Here is a 20,439-nt window from a genome sequence, read left to right as displayed (position 1 = left end):
ATGGTTGACATGAGGTGGTTTGAGAATTATTTTGGCCGGCTTTAGCCGTTGTAGTGGTTTTTTTTCCTGTCCATTTAATATTGAAAGTTGAAGGACGGCTTACTCGAACAAAAGTCACAAGGATCATGGATGCGGCTTTCCAGTAAATGGAGTGAAAATAAAAAAATAAAAATCCATCATCGTTAATAAATTCAATGTTTTAATTTGTAATCATGCGTGATGGAGAGCTGGCTATCCCAAAAATCACAAAAATCAGACGGAATAAATTAAAGCACACATAATTATTATGGCAATTCAAGACACGCCCAACACCATCAAGAATCCAACGTTGTCTTGTCGGATCACATAAGGCCAAAAACTCGTTCACCAAAAATAAATAAACGAGAAAAAGACAATCTTACCCTTTTCAGAAAAAAAAAATTTGTTAATTTCACCTACCTTCCTTACAGTTTTATCATAATATATAATTAGATTTAACCCAACAAAAAAAGATATTTTGTACCGAAAAACAGACCCCTTTTGGCCCTGGAAACCCATGCTTAGGTTCAGGAATGAGGGTCAACTGCGGTCCCAACATCAACAGCAACTACATCTTTCGTTCCCTGAGAAATCAAATGGCTTTCAATGCGATTAATGCCTCATTCATTATCAGCGGTCTGTCTTGTCTCTTTGGCCTTATCCTTTTTGGTAATGAAGGGAAATTTAAATTTACCAATACCCGACAGCATTAATGGAGTTATTATAGTCTAGACATTTGTAACAAGGACATGAAGGTTGGTTCTTTTTCAATAAAATACGAGAAGATCTAGTTTGTATGACGCGTGACCCTCCTCCATTAATATTGTACTCCTTTGCCGTAACCTAAACGGATATAAAAATTTAAATTTCATTAATTATTCCACGGAAAACCCTTTCATTCTTATGTTTAAACTCTTTTTCAAGGCTTCCTCGGACATATGCTGCAGTTTTTTCCACTGCCAAATATTTTTTCAAAAGTCCGGATACCGCGTGAATCCACCAAAATCAGCTATTTAATAATTATTCAGAGCTTTAACTTTTGTGGCAAACCAACATTACAACTGAAGCATATGGTCTTAGTTGATACTGGACACTGCACTTGTATCCTGCTACATTGTTCACATCTACAAACACTTATTCCTTCATGATAATATATATATATATATATATAATTTTAAATTTTAAAATATATTTCATCATTTTATCTTATATTTATTTAAAAAATAATTTTTTTATGTATCCAAAATTATATATATATAATGGCATTTTAACATTTTTATTTTTTAAAGTTTTCATTCATTTGTATTTACAATATTTCTTTTAATTAAACACATTTTTTTTCTATTAGATGGAATGTTACTTTGAAAGTAAGAAATTAATTGAAACCCCGAATAAAGATTCTTAATTCTCACTTAAAAAATTAATATATAAATAATAAAATGAACACCATAAAAATATGTTTAATTGAATAAATATGATATGGAATAGGATAAAAGAACAGACATCATATCTTTTCAATGGACATTATATCTTTTCATTTGGTTGATGATTAAACAGGATAAATTATCCTATTATTTATTATATCTTATGATTAACCAAATATGGTAAATATATTTTTCACCTTTTTTATACATCTCTTCTATATAAGATAGGTTAATCATTAATTAAGATATGAGATATACATATCTCATATATTATCAATTTATTCTTTCTATCAACTTTTTATTTTTTTTATATTATTTATTTTACAAAATAAAAAACTTATTATAAAACTAAATTTGTGTGTAAAAAAAACTAATATATATATATATTACATAACATATTTATGTTAATTAGATTTTATATTTAAGAATAAAATATCTTACGATAAGCCTATCACACGTAATGGTGGGAGAAGTGAGGACCACAACAATAATCGAAAATTCCATGAACCGTGGTGGGGTGGGAGTCATCATGTATTGCGACACCTGACATGAACTCTTTGTATTCGAAAGTTACCTGTATATAAGGCGATTGCGAGGGTGTATTAAAGACTTAAAGCTGATTGACATAAGCTGGAAACTGACGCTTTAGTCAGTGATTGCGTTCATACCAGATGAAAATAACCATTTCCAATGCTTGGCTTGCTTGGAATAATTTAACACGCAGTTCAAGAAAAGAAAGAAAGAAAGAAAAAACCACATCATAAAAAATAAGAAAAAAATAGTAAAAGCAGATCATTTAAAAAAAATAAAAAATAAAAAAAGCACTCTTTATTCTCCTTTAAAAATGTGAATAATCAATTTATTTTGGGTATGTTAAATAAATAGAATGTTGAAAAAGAATTTAAACATTATATACGTCGAATCATTTTAAAATTCTATGTTTTGATTAGTCAAATTCAATAGAAGAAAATGGTTAAAAATAAATTAAATCATTACAAAATCTTTATATCTTGCTTTCTATCACTAGTCAAATTCTATTATTTAATGTTTTGATGCCAAATTTAATTTTAAGAAATCTATTTGCATTATTAAAATACATTAATTTTTCCAACCATTCATGTTTAAAAAAGATTTCCCCACTTGATGTTTGAAGTTCAAAAATGGAGAAAAAAAAACCTTTAATTCTATCAACATATCAACCTAAAATCTTTCAATATACTTAAAATATCTTCCTTAATATTCTCTTCCACACCTACCTCCCTTTTTTTCCTTAATAACTAACCCTAACCCAAAATCTTTTAGATTTATTAACAAAAAATATTTAAAATTAGTTCAAAGCTAATTTTAAATTTTTTCAGATATTTTTTTTAATCTACACACTAATATTATTTATATTGGTGCAATGTTAATATATTTCATTTATAATCTATGTAAATTTCGGTAAAAAGTTTCTTATCAAAAAGATTATAAATAATTTAGATGTTTTAAAAGTAAGAATCTTGAAAAAATAGAATAATAATTAAAAATAAAAAATAAACGATTTTGTGGTGTGTAACTGGGTACTCGAAAGTACATCCCAAAAATATAATTTTTAACCTCTCGCATGTTTGGAAGTATAGTTCGAATAGCCCTTAAAAATAATTCTAAATCAACAATAATTTAAAGGATAATTTGATTATTTCATTAATATATTCCAGAAGTCTAAGCCACCAAGACTAAATGATGCAAATGGGAAACCGGCAGAAGGAAGAATGCGAAGCCAAATAACTAGATTCTTGGGCCAACTACAATTCAAACAAAATTACCCTCCAAAAGCAACATTTGTGGGGGCCCGGCCTAGATGAAGGACTATAATGTGCTAGCCTTATGTGCCAACATATTCCACACGCTTCTCAGGTCCTACTCCCCATTGGTTGGTCCTCCTCATGGCAGCTTTCCCCATCCAAAGGGAATTTTATTCATTTGTCTCTATACCTGAAGAAGAAAGCACCACCGAGTTCCATCCACTACCGGAGAAGCCTAACTTGATATCAAGGATATAAAAAACCACTGGCCTCTAATCTCCAAATCCAATAAGCCCAATACAAGTCTGGGTCCATATGACTTACTACATTTGGCCTAATGTATGGTCATTGCTCAACTATATAGCTTCCTTTCCTGCCAACCTCATCCAGAATGCTGAATCTTTGGTGGGTACACTTTCATGAGTCAGCTTCAATAGACCATGAGTAGTCAAATTTCTGTCCACATGTTATTTACTAACACAAGGCCCGCCAATAAAAATCCGAGATTAAAACACATGGACCTAAAGGAGGCTAGAGATAATAACTTATGAGAGACCCTGCATAACTTACAGGCATGGGCGCTACAAATCATATTCGAGATAAGTTACTAGTGAGTTCAAATCAAATAGAAAAAGGAAGAATCAAGAGGGTATGAGAAAGTAAAACATGAATATTAACAGTGAGAACAAGAAGCAATGCCACCTTAATAGTGGCAATTCTACTGTGGAGATGACAAATAGCTTTAATCATCTTCAGTGGGTCTTTGAACTCGGGTCCATAGCACCTAAATATTAACTAATTCCTTCCCATTCAAACCAATTTCATCACTTGGACAAAAAGAGAGATGAAAATTTAGGATCTTATAACAGTTGAGAAAGAGCAAAAAGAAAGTTTCCATCGCTATATCTCAGTATCTTCCTCCTATTTTACTCCAAAAAGGAGGAGCATATCAAATCCACCAGAATAAAACCACCAATCAACAATTGATTGTTAAATTTTATTAGCCAATAATTGAATTTTTATGCTCAACTTTCTTAAAAGCATATATCTGTCACCTCAATAAAGATTGGTTGGTAGGCTATGCCTCTTTCTGCTTATCTTTTGGACCATCCACCACCAAAAAAATACCCCTTTGGTACTCTTTTCTTCAAGTAGATTCAACTTTTGAAAATGTTTCCACTTGTTTTTTCCCCTTTTGAAAGATTCCATCTTAGCGAGGTCCTCATGTTTAGCTAGCAGATGATTGGACCATGAAAGGGTAGTCTCTTAGCTACCCAAAGCCGGAAGTTTCCTGACTATTTATCCTTTAAACCAGAGAATTTAATGTTAATTATAAGCTTGGAAATTTGTTGATGGTCATTTTAAAACATCTAACCCTCAAATAACTAGGGTCAACTAATAGTTCCAATCATCAGAAAGGACCACACATCAAAAGAAACACGGTTTCTACACGAAAATAAGGAACCCGTGTAAATGTGACATTCCATGCGATAGACTTTGATATGATAAGGATTCTAAACATCAAAGCAAAGATATATTTTTTTGCAGATTCTCAGTGCATTTACCTCAACATCATCTACGAGACAGGCCCTCCTTCAGCAGGTGGGCGGTTATCTGAAGCCAAGGTAGAGCCAACCAACTTGATTAAATAGATCCATAACAATGACATAAGCAATTTCTTTATTCTCTTTTGGTAACCCGTCAGGCTGGTTCGAGCTAGAGCGAAACCTGTGGGAAAAGGAAAGCTTTCATTTCACACACATCATGAATGACACGAAACAGTGGTATAGATCACAAGAAATAGCAAAGAAAATGAACCAATCTCCTAAAGGAGGGCATAGTGGCCCATTGAAGATGGAATTGCTTCAATCATGATATTCTAGCTATCATGACTGTAAAAATTTGAAAAAGCACCTGCAATGGAATCCAAATATTAGTCATATCCCATAAATGTAATTGCTATATCAGTCATATCCTATAACTGTAATTTCTTCTATTCTTTAATGCTCCCATGTATAGTGATGAACTTAAATCTTCCAACGCCATCTAAACTACAAGGTAACCATTTAAATTCCAAACAAGTTATACAAAATCCACCGGTCCAAAAACCTAAACTAAATAAATAAATAATCAGGTAAATATGTGCATTAACAGCATCCAAATTATACATTGCATCATGTTACCAATGACCACACCTTCATCAATTGCCAAAAACCTGTTGAAAAGTCTCACAATTCCTATTTTGAGTCATTGACATTTTCCTAATAAGATCTATTCATGCAAGAGACTTTCCTATTAAAATAAAGAATATATCCTATGATATTCTTTTAGGAATAACCATCTCTAACAACCATACAATTTGTTTCCTACGTAAAATATTAGAAATTCTAATTGAAAAAGTGTCCCTTTTTTGGGTGCAATTGCGGTTTTGGGATTTGTAAGCTCTAGACTTGTAATCTCTTTGAAAAATAGTTGAAGCTCTTCTTCGTCTTGTCCATGAATGTAGTCTCTAGGCAGAATAGCATAAATCATTATGTGCTTTGTGTATTTTCTCTTATTTTCTTCTCCCTATTATTGTTCTTTGCCGTGATTTTTCACAACAAAAGCCATAGCCATTGATTTATACAAAAAAGTTTACAGAATAAATAACCGTACCCTGCACCCAAAACGATTCATTTGGGCTGGTTCATGACAGTAGAGTTATTTTGCAACTTCAAAAACTAAAATTCTAAAACAAATATTTGGGCCCACCTGCAAACAAGTGAAGTGAACTCATTCTAAGAAAGAAAAGCTTTGAATGTCCCTCCACGGAGGCTCTTAGAATTGATGCTGTAATGGGCTCAATTTGGCCATATGGTCCCCCACATCACCCCACAAAGTCCACCCTAAATCATGTCACAGAGCCCAGACACTCTCAAACCATGAATAGCTACGCAGGACCACAGCTAAGGACACCAATTCAGTACTGCATTTAGCTTTACAAAAGGGTAAAAAGCTGTAATAGGATATTCTAGGAAGAACCACGCAAATAATCCACCAGTCACCAGGTTCTCTACCAAAGGAATCTCCTTGCTGTCTCCATCTCCCCCTGACTTTTATAAGAACAACTGTAAATAGTTTGTATAAGTTTATTTTAGTTCTGATGATTCTTAACTCAATGAGTTAAATGCACAATTTTATTGAGTTATTTGGAAATATAAATTAAGTTTAGTACCATGTAGTCTGTCCACCCAAATTAGTGAAAATCAAGTTAAAAAGAGCAGAGTTGTGAGTCAACTGTAGGAGCTTCAATATCATGACTGTAATATCTTCAAATAGTAGAACTTTGTCATGGGTACAAGCTCCAGCATGAGGAAAAATATAGTCAACCACAAAATAGCTGGGTGAAATCGCAATATAGAATTTAAGCCCTCTCTAAACAATTGAAACAGAAAACCTAAGTACTGAAATACAAAAAATTTAGACCCTATTTGGTTGCTATTTCAATAATTATTTTTTGTTCTTAAAAACAAAAAACACTAAAAATATGTTTGGGGAAGACAGTACTTTTTGTTTTCTGTGTTTTCCGTGTTCTCAAAAGACTACTTTTTTTAAAACAATAAAAAGATATTTTTATTGTTTTTCAATGTTTAAAGAACAGATTGTTCTTCATGTTTTCTTTTTCTTCTTTTTGTGTTTCCCTATCTTTGTTGGTTTCTCCTCCCCTCTCTAAACAATTGAAACAGAAAACCTAAGTACTGAAATACAAAAAATTTAAGGCTTGTTTGGTTGTTATTTCAATAATTATTTTTTGTTCTTGAAAACAAAAAACACTAAAAATATGTTTGGGGAAGGCGATACTTTTTGTTTTCTGTGTTTTCCGTGTTCTCAAAAGACCACTTTCTTTAGAACAATAAAAAGATATTTTTATTGTTTTTTCATTGTTTAAAGAACAGATTGTTCTTCGTATTTTCTTTTTCTTCTTTTTGTGTTTCCTAACTGCTTTTTGTGTTTTCCTATCTTTGTTGGTTTCTCCTCCAATGGTCTCCAATAGGAAACGAAAGTGAGCTCCATCCAACTATCACACCCTCACCCCTAAGGTCTTTCTTCTTCCTTAATTTATTTGTCGATGACATGCAGTATCTATAACTAATAAAAAAAAATGGCTCCCCAAAAAGTTTCCACTCTCTCACATATTGCCCTACACAAGTCAAAGAGGGATTGTTGGATCCCCAAAAAGTTTAAGGCAATTAGTTTTTTAAGAAAATTACTAAAATTAATATAATTACACATAATTACAAAGTCATCATTTATTTAAGAAAATTATAACTAGTGTACAATTTTCAAAATGGAACAATTTTTTTAATTTAAATTAATTATACATATAAAAATTATTTATATATTTATAATATCGAGTTAATCGAAGAAAATACTTTATTAATTAAAAACAAAAAAAACTTTCAAACATGTTTTTTGTTTTACTTATTCTAAAAAGTTTTTTTTATTAACTCAATCAAACATATTTTCTTTATTTTTCAGAATAAAAATCATTTTTCAAAATTCAGTTTCCAAGTACAATTTTTTTTTTTTCTGAAAATAAAGTTATTCTTAAAAACTATTCTAAAAAATTATTTTCTAGAACAATAACCAAACAGACCCTTAATTTCTACCGGTAGTCTTGCATGCATAAGAACAAGATCATAATGAACCCTGCCCAACCCAATTCCTTGAATCTTTTACCCCAAAAATAAATAAATAAATATATCAATAAATTAACCAAGGGCAAGTTTAGCGATTCAAAACACACAGTAAAGCAGGAAGGAATTTTTTCCTGTAGATATGGTGATATCAACTTGAAAAATCATTACTGGAAATGGAAATAAAAGTCTTCATGGAGGGGGAATACTTTCCCCAAGCACTGCTGATGTGATTTGCAGGGAATAACATCAAGTTGTGAGAAAACCTAGCTGCTTGACTAGCCCAAGACCTGAAATTAGATCTCCTAAAAGAGACACCTGTTCACCTTCGGCTGATTGAGCTACAAAATAAAATATCACTACTGCTGGTCTCAGCTAACTAACTGGCAAGAAGCCCATGGAATGTTGCCCAGAGGATGATAAAACAACATTTCTATGTCTCAAATATCATTTCCATATAAACCTCAGAAAACTAGAAGAACTTATAAAATAAAATTAGGAGTCTTTCTTCCTGATGGAAAGAAACCACACAACCACTACTTTCATGGGGGAATATAGCAACAGACTTTAGGTGTTTGACTGTAACATGCAGAGGACATAGAAGGTAGAACAAGGAAGAGGAAGCGGATCATCAACCCAACCAACCTTCCCTCCTCAATAGTGGCAGAAGATAATGATCAAAATAGAGCAGCTTGGATTTTTCTTCAATTTGAATATCATCCTACCAAGTTGATGTGATAAGCAAACACAGAAAATCCCATTCCCAACAAAAGATGGAAGAATATTTTATTGTATTTTTTGTCGGTTTGAAAAGCTGGGGCAGGGATTCATTTTGTTAGCACATCGTTTAATGGCTAGGCTAGGAATTGGGATTTGGGATCTAATCCCCACTAGCTGGTAAATTCTCTAGGAAATCCACTTGCTGATGAGATTGTAAAAGACAAGAAAAGGACTTTCAAATATATATATATAAAGTGCTGGTCTTTTCGGGCTTTGACACATATTCTCCTCCTCATCTTGTCCTTCCTAGCCTTGCTTCATTTTGAGATTTCTAAGATGGAGAATCGCATTTTGCTGTACTGTTAAAAAAATATTCACCAACTTGCTCAATCAACTCTACCACTTTCTCCTCCCTTATAAAGAGCAAGCATGGCAATCTCTTTGCCACACCATCTCTTGACTAGGGTCTTTTTCCTTGACTGAGGCAGTTATTCCTTTTCTTTGTTTCCCTTCTGTGAGTTCTTTTCCTCTTACATCTCCAACTTCAATACTCAGTATACTGTCGCCTTCTCACCTTCATCTACTTTTTCTTCATATTCACCCAACTCTTCTATGACCTTATTATTCCAGCTTCTATAGTTCTTATTTCATTCCCCCATCAATATAGTAATGGCATCCCATGCTTTCTCCTCTTCATGTTATTCAAGCTCCTCTTGGACACAGAAGCAAAACAAACTATTTGAAGAAGCCCTGGCTCTGTACGACAAGAACACTCCTGACCGCTGGGCAAATATAGCCAAGGCTGTGGGTGGGAAATCTGCTGAGGAAGTAAAGAGACACTATGAGATCCTGGAACAGGATGTCATGCATATAGAAAACGGCCAAGTCCCTCTACCCATTTACAGGTCAACTGGGAGTAGCAGCGGAGGAAGTGTTGATGAACAAAGGTAAGATACTGGTAACTTTTCTCTCATTACTTTGAACAAAATAACCCCTTTAAAATTCAGCTTAGTTCTTGCCTTACCACTATATATTTTTATCCACAGTCTAAATCTCTATCTGAGAAAAAATCATAACTGTTCAATAAAAATGTGGCCCTTTTTCCCTGGAGCCAAATAAGACAGCCACAATGTGATCTACAAGTTAAAAGGTCCATGGCAGGGTAAGGGAGTCAATAGCGCAATGAATCATGATTACGGAAATAATATCCAAAGTTTCTGCTCATTGTGATCCCCCATACTATTGCCATCCCATCATACTTACCACTCTTTCACATGGATGAGCATGTCCTTTGAGTCAAGTTCTCATTTCTCAAGTATGGGGAAATGCATGTAAATCCAATTTATAAGCAAATAAAAATCTTTACAAACTTATTCGAAAGACATCCAAATTTCAAATCCAAATATCCACTGCATGCTATATAACTCCTCATTCCTCATCTCCAGCATTTAGTAAGAAAATGGAGGGCTTGTTACTTATCCACATTTCTTGTGAAGTTGTGGAACCAAGCTCCCCTTCCATTTTGGGTTAGATACAATCAACCACGATCGCCTAACTGCCTTCCCCAATATTTTATTCTTTTCATTTTTTTATATGAAGAGTGTCTATACTCTACTCAACTTTCTGAAAGAAAGCCCACATGAAATCTAATCCTACTTATTTTAGATCACATGTACTTGGTCATACACTTTGGAGCACAGACCTCCCAATGTTATAAACAATAGTAAAGTAGCCAGTGCTTGTTGCTTTGATGAGGATGACTATCCGATGCAACACCATTTTTTTAATAGATCTTTACATTCCTCTGTAACCCATCATTTATCTCCAGCCTTTCCTCGTGAAACTGCTTGGATCTAGCTAGCATAACCTTTTGGCAGCATCCATGCTTCAATAAAAAATTTAGAAAAAAAAAACCCTAGTGCATCAATGAGTGTATGTTGGTCGGTTTGGGAGCTTAACTCCCCAAAGAAACTAATTTGTAAGTAGGCAGCAATTGGCTGGGGATTCGGGTAGAATTTTGGCTTGGGGAGTAAAGGTAATCTGCCAATTTGAGAGAAAACTCACCCATATTCAACAATTCAAAATTATTTAGGCACATAATATTTTCCTTTATTTGGTGGAAAAGGGCATGATTTCACTCATTCCTTCCTCGTAAACTTATCTTAATGCAACAATATATTACTAAGTACCTCCTTCTATGATTAATAGTTTTCAAAAGTTTCTGATTTATCTTTCCTTTCCTTTCTTTCTCCTAACAGGCACTTGCTGAAGAATCTAAAGCTCCGTTGAAGCAAAAGACTCAGTTATACGACAAATATACATCAGCTCGAGCATATGCTAAAAAGAAGATGCAGACGCATGTATTAGAAAGAGAAAAAAAGAAAAAGGTGAATAAGAATAATAAATATAGGCTCAAACTAATGAAGCAAGCAAGATGAAGTAGTTATCTGTGTCCATGTATCTCAATTTGTCGCTACTGCAATGAATTCGCAAATTAAATAACATATGATGCTTTCTATGACTTACGTATATCGAATTTAACGACAAAAAGCAGAAACAAGAATACAAAACAAGAGAGAAATTCTTACAAAATGGAAACCCTAATTTAAGTCTCTGCATGATGACGATTTACCTTTCAAACATTAGAAGTCCTGATTCCTTTCAATTGTAATTCAAAGATTGGGAATGCTGATTTGGATTAATAAAATAATTTAGAATGGCGATGAAAATGGAGAGGCGGGAGAATTTTAGGGTTAAAAATTTGAGAGACTGGCTTTCAGATGCGACGAAAAGGCGGGAAAATTTTATATCTTTAAAATAAATGGAGATGCGGGGTATCGATCCCCGTACCTCTCGCATGCTAAGCGAGCGCTCTACCATCTGAGCTACATCCCCTTTACCGTTCAATTTTTTGTTAATAAGTAAACAATTGCTAACCTCCTTCGATTCATTTATTTTTACAATTTTCTAATTTATTTTTTAAAAAATATATTATAATTTAAGTATATTATAATTTAAATATGGTATTTTTTTTATTTTCTTTCTCTTTCTTATTTTCATTCAAGCAAAAGTGTCATTTGCATCATCCTATTCATTTTTTAAAAATTTATCTAGGCCAAAATTTTTGAAGGAAAGACAAAATTTGAAAAAAAAAAAAAATATATATATATATATATATATATATATTAATTTAAACTTAGGAGACATGTTGAAAAGTCTAAGAAATTAAATGGGAAAGAAAATAGAAGAAAAATAAATATAAAAATAGGTTTAAGTTAAATAAGAATTTTTGTAATAAAATTTTCTATTACTTTGTTACCAATTGGAGTAACAAGTACAAATTCCTGATTTTCTATTCACTCGTCAGTACTTTCCCTGATTTTTTTGTTTTAAAAATAAAAAATTGTATACAAAAAGTATAAATTCTTATACAAAAAAAGTATAGATTTATTTTATACTCTTAAAAAATATTTTTAAATTAAGGTATGTTATAAAATGTGAGAAGGAACTTATAGGTAATCATCTATATCAATATAAATCTCTTTATGACTTAAAACCCTCTAATGAAATATTCATTTAATTTTATTTCCTAGAATTTCATATTTCTTTAAACATTTCTATTCATTTTTTTCTCATTTCTTCTTCCAATTCCTTGATTTTACGACACACTATTAGATCGAGCCAACATGGCAAGGCCAACATTCAAAGATTTTTACTCGATAGAATAGGGGTTTAGTTAGTTGAACCCTAAAAAAGATGTGCTATTTTACATATTACATGTGTTATTTATCATTCAATTTGCTTCTTTTTATTTAAAACAATGGGTTTTATATGTGGAGGAAATAACAAGAGAGTAAATTATTTTATAGAAATAAAAATGAACGAGAAAAGTTTGAATAAGATTGGATTTAAATTTTAAACTCTATCGTATTATCCTTTTATATAAGGAATTGAATCTTAATTACACTCTCTTGGGTTTGATCTCTTTTGCTTGAAAATAAAATATAATTTATGGTCAATATTTATTTGTTAGATAATAATTTATTTAAAGACATTATTTTTTATGATTCTCAATCACCACCTATGAAACAACAATATTATATTTTGTCAATGTTTCAAACAATATATATATATAGTAATTTTTACGAGTAATGTTATTTAATGAAACTTATCATGTCAAAATTAATTATTTATACATGTCAATAATATATATCTTTCTAATACTTCATGAGTCCTATTTCATATATATAACATGTGATAATTTTTATCTCGAGTTTATATATTTTTACACTAGTTATTAAATTGATGTTATAAACTCGATAGATGATACTTATCTTAAAGTAAATTGCACTCATGAAATTTAATGAGGTAATATTATTGAATTACGAGTTTTTGTTTCTTAATATAAACATTTCATTAATTTTTTATTTTAAATAAATAAAACATGAAACTCAATTAACTAGCTTGAAATATTTATTGAGAATTTTGGATAAAAAGAGATATCTTTTAGGTCATTTTTAAAACTTATATTCAATGTGACATATTTCCAATCCCACAAGTATCACATCATCTTTGGACAAAATTGAAGTTTAAATTAATAATTGAGGCTTCATATTTTAACTTAAACCTCGGTTAACAATAAAGACTTAATTATTTAATTGAAATCTTAATTGGCTTTCATAAAATTATATACCATCATTGAGTACAATATAATCTCATTGTAATCTCATATAACAACAATAAAAGTACATTTGACGGTAATTATAGAAAGTGTTTTTAATATTTTAATACTTGAAAGATAAAAAAATTCAAATATAAAAAATACTATAAACATTTCATAAAATCATGTTAAATGCACTCTTAGAGTATATTTGATTGTAATTTTAGGAAAACTCTTCAACATTTTTAATGTTTAAATAAGAAAAAATTTTAGATATTAAAAATATTATAAATACTTTATAAAATCACGTTTAAATAAATTTGAAGTTTGAATTCTTTAATTATTCAGTGTTATTGAAAAGTGGAATATGAATGGGTGTTTTATTTACGGTAAATAGACAATGATGGCTTTGACTTCTTCCTTTCTTCTGCTGCTCTACACGAGGAGATTAGACAAAAACAGAAAATAGAAAAAGTTCGAGAGCAGAGGACCGAGATTGCAGAGCAACAACCACATAAGAAAACACGAGGAAGTGGACTCGTTCTTCATTAATACAACTCACCTCTCCTCCCCTCCACAAACTTGGAACCCGCTTTTAGAACCCCTCCCAATTTCGTAGGCTTTGCAGCGCTTAAATCGTGGACAAGTCAAATGACTCAAATCCTTCATTCCACCTTCTCCTTCCAATATACACCAGTTTCGCGAGGAACCCGGCCTCTTGTACACCTATAAATAGCACCGTGTCATGTTTCAGATCGAATCATAGCTAGTTTGGTGTTAGCAGAAGAAGATGGCGAATAAGATAGCGTTTGCTCTGGTGTTCTCGCTGGTGCTTGTTCTCTCTATCAGTTCGGTGGTTGGGACGACGGACTCGACGTTCGACCAAGGCATGCAGCAATTCGCGAAATCGGCATCGAGCAAGGCCAAGAGTGCGTCGAATGCTGCATCCGATGCGATGGAGGACGCCAAGGATGCCACCAAATCATGGGCTGACTGGGTCAAGGATAAGTTCGATTAAGTCTTTTCACCCTCCATAAAAGAAATGCCTATGCTGCCTTCCCTCACCTAAAACCCGAAGCACTGTCGTTTGTTATTGTAGCTTCTTTTAAGTTGTAAGTTTGCAACCACGCTCAGGTGGAGAGCCCTGCTATTGCATGCCGTTTTGGAACATTTGCATTCCATTAATGGAGCCTATAATAAATGCAATTTTATCTTGTAATTAATTTTTAATAAATAATCCAAGTCATTAGTTGACGTCCATCGAAATGGGCTTAGTCTAATTCTTATGAATTTAATCATATACTTTTTGTCTTTTCCAGTTTTTTGCTTCTAATTTTTTCAGCTATTTACATTTTCTAACTACAATTGATCCAAAACCACTTCTCATTTATTCAATTGCTACTCGTGGTTTCACACAACTTCATCTTCCACGATAGCCAGCACTTGGGCTTTCTCAACCATATCAGCACCTGGGCTTGTTCTAAGCCATTAAGATTTCCATAAAGCCCAAATCAAAACATTCTAGAAACCCCCAATCAGGTTTTTCCATTGTCATCCAATTAAAACAGGCCCAATTGGGTTTTTTTTTTAAACTTTGTTCAGACGCAAAGTTGAGTGTCGAATTGGTAACCTCAATATCTCTGGGACAATTAGCACTTTATGCGGGTGCAAATCTTAGTTTTACGACGTCATGTTTGTATGAAAATAATACTCGTCTTTGCAAAGCGTTTCCTATAAAATTCTATTTTTTTTTGTATGGCCGAGGTTGTCCACTTAGCCCCAACAATACCACATTTTCCAGCTCGGCCCAATAGCAATTAGCTGCCAAAATGTAATTAAAAAAACATTGCTTTTTCGTCGTTGAATACCGGTTGGACAAAAGAAAAGAGAAGTAAATGTAACCACTGATTCCTCGGGAAGTTATCAGCACCGTCCAGTTGCGTGAGAAATGCAGTAATCATCAGAATCGTCCAAGTGAACGGTGGTGATGAGGCCGTTGACAGCAGCTAAGCAAAACCTCCTGGACCGTACACCCAATCCCGAACCGGCGCTAACATCATTCTGAATATGGGTAGACAGCCCAAGTGCTGTGGCTAACTCTCCACGCCCATCTGATAACATCATCACCTTCTCACCAACCCCAAGATGTTGGCCCCACGCCCTCATCACGAATTCATCGTTGATGGCCACACATGCTATCAAATCCGCGCTCTTCCCTTTCATTGCCTCAATCCGTTTGACGAAACGAGTGCAGTTGGGTGAGAAGGCGGCCGAGACGCCCACCAGAAGGAGTTTCTTTCCCTTGGCGAGGCTCGAAATGTCAACGTTTTGAACCCTGCCGTTTGGGCCGAGGGAGGAGAGAGTCGCATTAGGGAGCTTCCCGCCTATGGAAATGGATGCGAGTCTGGGGTCTCTGGCTGTGGAGATTTCTTGGAAGGGAGGCGGCGGGCCCGGTGGTCCATAGAGATTAATGAAAAAGGATTTTTGGGACCGATGAAGACTTCTGTGAGGATTCCATGATGTGGAAATGGGTTTACGCGACATGGAAAGAGCAAAGGTGGCTTGATTAGAAGAAGAAGAAGAGGATGACGGAATTGGCGCTGTGGCGAATGTAGCTGCAATGTTGTTGACAGAAGCAGCCATGTGGGAGGGAGGGGGTCGTTTGAGAAGAAGAGAATTGGGGGAGGGATTAGGGTTTAAGATGAGACGGTGAGGGAGATTGATTTGGGGTTACGCCGCTCCGCCATGTGTACGAGTGTTGATGACGATTAGAGATGAGTGTAGAGGAGGTGTGAAAGAGGGATTTATAAGGAAAGAAATGAAATTAAAAAAAAAAAAAAAAAAACTAAAAAAGCGTTGGAGTCCACGCCATTGCCCTCAGGGCCTCAGCTATAATGCCACACAGACATAACATCCTTGACTCGCAAGCAACCCAATTAGTCAATATTAAAATGGGATTCGTATTTCAAACTTTCCCTCTAATTTAGTAATGTATAAGAAAATTAAATAATCCCCGCTTCGCCGCGTCCATCGGTACTTTTACTATCTTCAACAGTCAAGCACGATTAAACATACTAATCAACATCGATAAAAGGGATAACCTTAGGCCCTCACCTCACCCTCACCTCACATGGCCATGTGGCCATGTTGATATGTTACTCCTCTACCACACGTCCATCATTTATTTTTCATTTAATAAAAGACTACAGTAAAATCACGATTCAACAAAAATGATTAGAAACTCCTTGATTCAATATGATTCATCCTGGTATATTTGGGAACAAAATCTAGAAAGTCGTGAATTCATGGGTTGACCGTCAACACGACTAACTAAACCTTATTAAAGACATGTAAATTAGGAATAATAATATGATGTTGGAATCAAATATCTCGTGTAACATGATTAAACAACTCATAAAATGCATTCAATGATTAATATCCCATGATTATTATTATTATTATTATTTTAAAAAGGACAATAATTAATATTTAATGAAAAGCAAGCATGTTGAATTGACTAAGTAGTATATATATATATAACCTTAAACAAAATCAATTCAGAGAATGCAGAATCTCAGATCCAACAAATTGAGAATTCTAGAGATGAGATGATGATACCTTTGTGTGAATTGAAGGTGCATGAGAGCTGGGATTTATGTAGATGCCAAGGGATTTGCAAATGATCCTCATTTCTCTTTATACATTCTCTTCTCGTTCTGATACCCATCTACAGTGTACAATTTAATTGCTGGTTACAATGGCGGGGGTTGCTGCTGCGGCTGTGGCTGTTTCTTTAGGGTGTTCTTGTTGTTGTGCATCCAAACCTTGAAGACCTGTCTCTTTACACCAACCTCGGCACAAAGCTGTTGAACTTGTTCTTCGTACTGCTTTTGCATTCTCCACCCCACCTTCTCTGCGTACTCCAGCATCTTCTCTTTCTGCTCCTGAGTGAATTTCGTCCTAAACCGCTTCTTCGACAGAGACGAGGGAGGGGGAGGGGGAGGAGGAGGTGGCGCTGCCCCGGCATTGGAGTCGAAGGCTCTGAGATCCTCGCTTGAAGACTCGGTGGCGCCGATGCTCGTCCCAAAAGCCATGGACATGGGAGGGATGATGATTGTTGAAGGGGGTGCGTGAAAGGCCTTTGGGAATTTTTGGCGGTGCAGATATGGCGGAGATGCTAGAGTTGGAGGGAGTGGGTGAAAGTGAGGTGCACTCCTGCCGATGGTCTCGCCGTCGACCTCTTTCCGGTGGAAGTTCCGGTGGCAGTTACAAGCTGCACACATCAGAGCTTCTAGGGTTCCTTCTTCTCCATCGGGCATGAACTCCCCGCAGCCGTCGACGACGTTGCCGCCGATGTTGGCTGCGTGGTTCTTGAGGCATTCTCTATACCTAACGGAGGCCTTGGAGTTCGATCCGCCGATAGTGGACGCAATTGTTGCACCAGCAAGGACGCCGGCGACGTGAACTGGGTCTGGGTCTGGGTCTGGATCTGGATCACATCCCTGGCCGAGTGACTGCTGTTGCGGATTCAGCTCTTGTTGTTGTTGAAGAAGAGGATGATGGTGTGGGATTTGAGGTGGTTTGAAGACGGTAGTGCCATTATCAATATTATGATGATCATCTCCTCCTCCTCCAGATCCCGCGGATGCCAGAGGGTTATAGCCTGAGGAGGGTGGAAATCCCATTTCCTTGCTCAGTTCCATTAACCTTGATAAAATTGAAACCCTGGCTTTTGATCTCTCAAAATTCTATATGAGAATATCATTCATGGAACATCTCAAATAATACTATCTTTCCATGATTCTACTCATCCCAATGTTTCTCTTCTAATCAAAGAGTGAAACCATTCAAAACCACTAGACTTGCCAAACAAGGAATTATTATTCAAAGAGATGAGTAATGAGAACATTGAGAAGACGAGGAGAAGAGTGGCTTAGCATGACTCAATCTCATCTCTTCTTTGATCAGCTTTTTGAGTGGCACACCCACCAACCTATTCCTCCAATTCCAACACTTGTCTCAATGGAGAGACAATTGACAACACATTCTTTTTTGTTGATACTGCAGACAATAAATTTTAAAAATATAGAAGAAACAAGGCTCAGATCTTGGGGCCGACCGACCCCAACACCACCTGAATCACTGTTATATAGAGGAGATCAGCAGCGCCATGAACAACACCGGCCACCACCTCCACTACCTCCACCTTGTGAGGACTGATCAGAAGTAGTAATTAATGGTTTCCAGGAACGTAGATTTGAGATAAGAGAGAGGGGGGAGAGAGAGAGAGAGAGAAAGGGAGGCGGGGATTGTGGGTGTGGATGGTTCCAACAAGAAGGAGCCAAGTGCATATCCAACAAGAGACAGCTCGGTCGCTTGTGGTGAAGCGGAGAGATAAGCATGAAGATGAGGAGCCGACAAGAGTCATGTTCAACCTCTGACTGCTGGTCCCCATCCCCCTCTGAACCTTAATTATTGCTCCTCCCTTCCTTCCCCTTTTTCTTATGGTCTCATGCCCCTCTCTGATAAGACTGCTTTTCTCTCGCCTGCCTCTATCCTTCCCAGCAAATCTCTTGTTTGTTAACAAAAAACACCTGCTAAGGAAGAGCTGAACCTCAATTAGAGAGTGAGAGTGAGAGTGTGAGTGAAGGTGAGAGTGAGAACCATGGGAAATGGGCCGTATGGCCCACATCAGAATGGAGTAGGGTTTGTCGTTTTGCTTGGTGTTTGAAATGCTGGTGGCCACCATCAACGTCAGGTCAAGGCCAGTGGCAACTATGCTGTGCGCCCTCTGCACCCCGCCTAAAACTCCACGCTTCCTCCCAAAAGCAATTGATGCCTTTATTTGTCTCTCTCTGTTCCCAAGCCTCTACTTTGGTACTTGGGTTTTTTCCATTATGTGAAGCACTGAGGCGGTGGTAGTGCTTTCAGGTGGTGGCGAATGGCGTCAAAATTGGAAATCCTTCACTCCCAACGTTATCACGTTATCGCCATTACACATTTTACCCAAGTACGTCCTCCATCTTAGCTCAAAGGTAAATCCACTAAAAAAAATTAGATATAAAAATATTTAAAGATTTTCTTTTTAAATCAATATAAAAACTAAAAAGGAAAAAAAAACCCTCATAAAAATGAAAAAAGAAAAACAATTTTCTTCCCTTTTCCCTCCTTCGTGGGCTCAAGAGTGCCAAGATTGGACTGGAGTCACTTAATTTTAAATTGTTTAAAATGATAAATTAAATATTATTAGCAAATTTAAGAAAAATGCATCAACTTACAAAAAAAAAAAAAAATAGAAACTTTTTTTGGATCAATTTATAAGAAATAAGAAAAAGATACAAATTTTTTTCTGCAATCAAGTTGCCATTTTCGAATGCCCTTTTTATATTTTTAAAACAAAATCACTAGTATAATCATTGTTGCATGGAAAAGGTTACTTGCCAATTAAAAAAGGAGCAATAGGCTGCCGAATGCTGATTGGATAAAGAGTAGGTTCCAGTGCGATAACCCATTATCATTCTCATATTTCTAAGACAAGCGGCAGTTTGAACAGTGAATGAGCCAAAAAATAATGGGTCCATAAAGCCATAACACTGGGAAGGACTGAGATTTTCAGTTTAACCCAATAATAATAATAATACGATCAATATGAATTACTTCTCTATAGACCTAATGATATTCTCTAAGGATAACATTTCCTGCAGCACTAAATATTTGCTTTATCAATTTAAACCCAACTTCACATACTCAGATTCTGCAATAAGGTGGATGGTGAAAATGGCTACCACTAGGGAAAAGAACTTGGGAGTATTTTTATAATGAAGTTTGTACATGCAATTAATTTGAATGGGTCGGGACTTCACATGAGGGGATGAGGATGCAGAGGACTCTGCTATGCAGAGATGATGAGGAGTATGCTCTCCCCAAGGCTATGACTATATATAATATACATGCCCTAGCTGTTCCAGAAAAAGCGAAGATTAAAGACCGTGTCAAACCTGACACTCCTTTAAATTCACCTAACACAGAGTCAAAAAAGATAATTCTGTCATTCATTTACTAAAGGTCCAAAATTCCAGGTCAAAGCAAGTAACATCAGGACAAAAATGGTTTTTAAGAGTGTCTGCAGAACAGGTAGTCGATACATTGGTCCAGAA

The 20,439-nt window shown here is 35.1% G+C and overlaps 3 protein-coding genes and 1 non-coding gene across 4 annotated transcripts; 1 reads left to right on the top strand and 3 right to left on the bottom strand.

Annotated features, from left to right (window-relative positions):
• The first annotated feature begins 9,084 nt into the window (after nucleotides 1-9,084).
• LOC100248845 (protein RADIALIS-like 3) lies at nucleotides 9,085-11,141 on the top strand. The gene is made up of 2 exons (XM_002282244.4): nucleotides 9,085-9,569; nucleotides 10,881-11,141. The coding sequence occupies exons 1-2, from the start codon at nucleotides 9,292-9,294 to the stop codon at nucleotides 10,909-10,911; spliced, it is 309 nt and encodes a 102-aa protein (XP_002282280.1). The 5' UTR covers nucleotides 9,085-9,291; the 3' UTR covers nucleotides 10,912-11,141.
• Nucleotides 11,142-11,444: 303 nt separating this feature from the next.
• TRNAA-AGC (transfer RNA alanine (anticodon AGC)) lies at nucleotides 11,445-11,517 on the bottom strand. The gene has a single exon. It is a non-coding gene; the product is annotated as a tRNA-Ala (tRNA).
• Nucleotides 11,518-15,117: 3,600 nt separating this feature from the next.
• On the bottom strand, nucleotides 15,118-18,653 carry LOC100247227 (zinc-finger homeodomain protein 6). The gene has a single exon (XM_002281335.5). It carries the CDS (start codon nucleotides 17,983-17,985, stop codon nucleotides 17,035-17,037), a length of 951 nt encoding a protein of 316 aa, XP_002281371.1. The 5' UTR covers nucleotides 17,986-18,653; the 3' UTR covers nucleotides 15,118-17,034.
• LOC100252348 (peroxiredoxin-2E-1, chloroplastic) lies at nucleotides 15,206-15,925 on the bottom strand. The gene has a single exon (XM_002281323.1). The coding sequence runs from the start codon at nucleotides 15,923-15,925 to the stop codon at nucleotides 15,206-15,208; it is 720 nt and encodes a 239-aa protein (XP_002281359.1).
• Nucleotides 18,654-20,439: the final 1,786 nt, after the last annotated feature.

The sequence above is a fragment of the Vitis vinifera genome, chromosome 18 (genome assembly GCF_030704535.1).
Source record: "Vitis vinifera cultivar Pinot Noir 40024 chromosome 18, ASM3070453v1".
Classification (NCBI taxonomy): Eukaryota; Viridiplantae; Streptophyta; class Magnoliopsida; order Vitales; family Vitaceae; genus Vitis; species Vitis vinifera.
This window is presented reverse-complemented; position numbering and strand designations above follow the sequence as displayed.

Excerpts from the sequence above, each read along its gene's own strand:
- LOC100252348 (XM_002281323.1), bottom strand. The coding sequence starts at position 15,925 with ATGGCTGCTTCTGTCAACAACATTGCAGCTACATTCGCCACAGCGCCA.
- LOC100247227 (XM_002281335.5), bottom strand. The coding sequence starts at position 17,985 with ATGGAACTGAGCAAGGAAATGGGATTTCCACCCTCCTCAGGCTATAAC.
- LOC100248845 (XM_002282244.4), top strand. The coding sequence starts at position 9,292 with ATGGCATCCCATGCTTTCTCCTCTTCATGTTATTCAAGCTCCTCTTGG. Across the intron at positions 9,570-10,880 it reads GGAAGTGTTGATGAACAAAG|GCACTTGCTGAAGAATCTAA; the intron begins GTAAGATACTGG and ends TTCTCCTAACAG.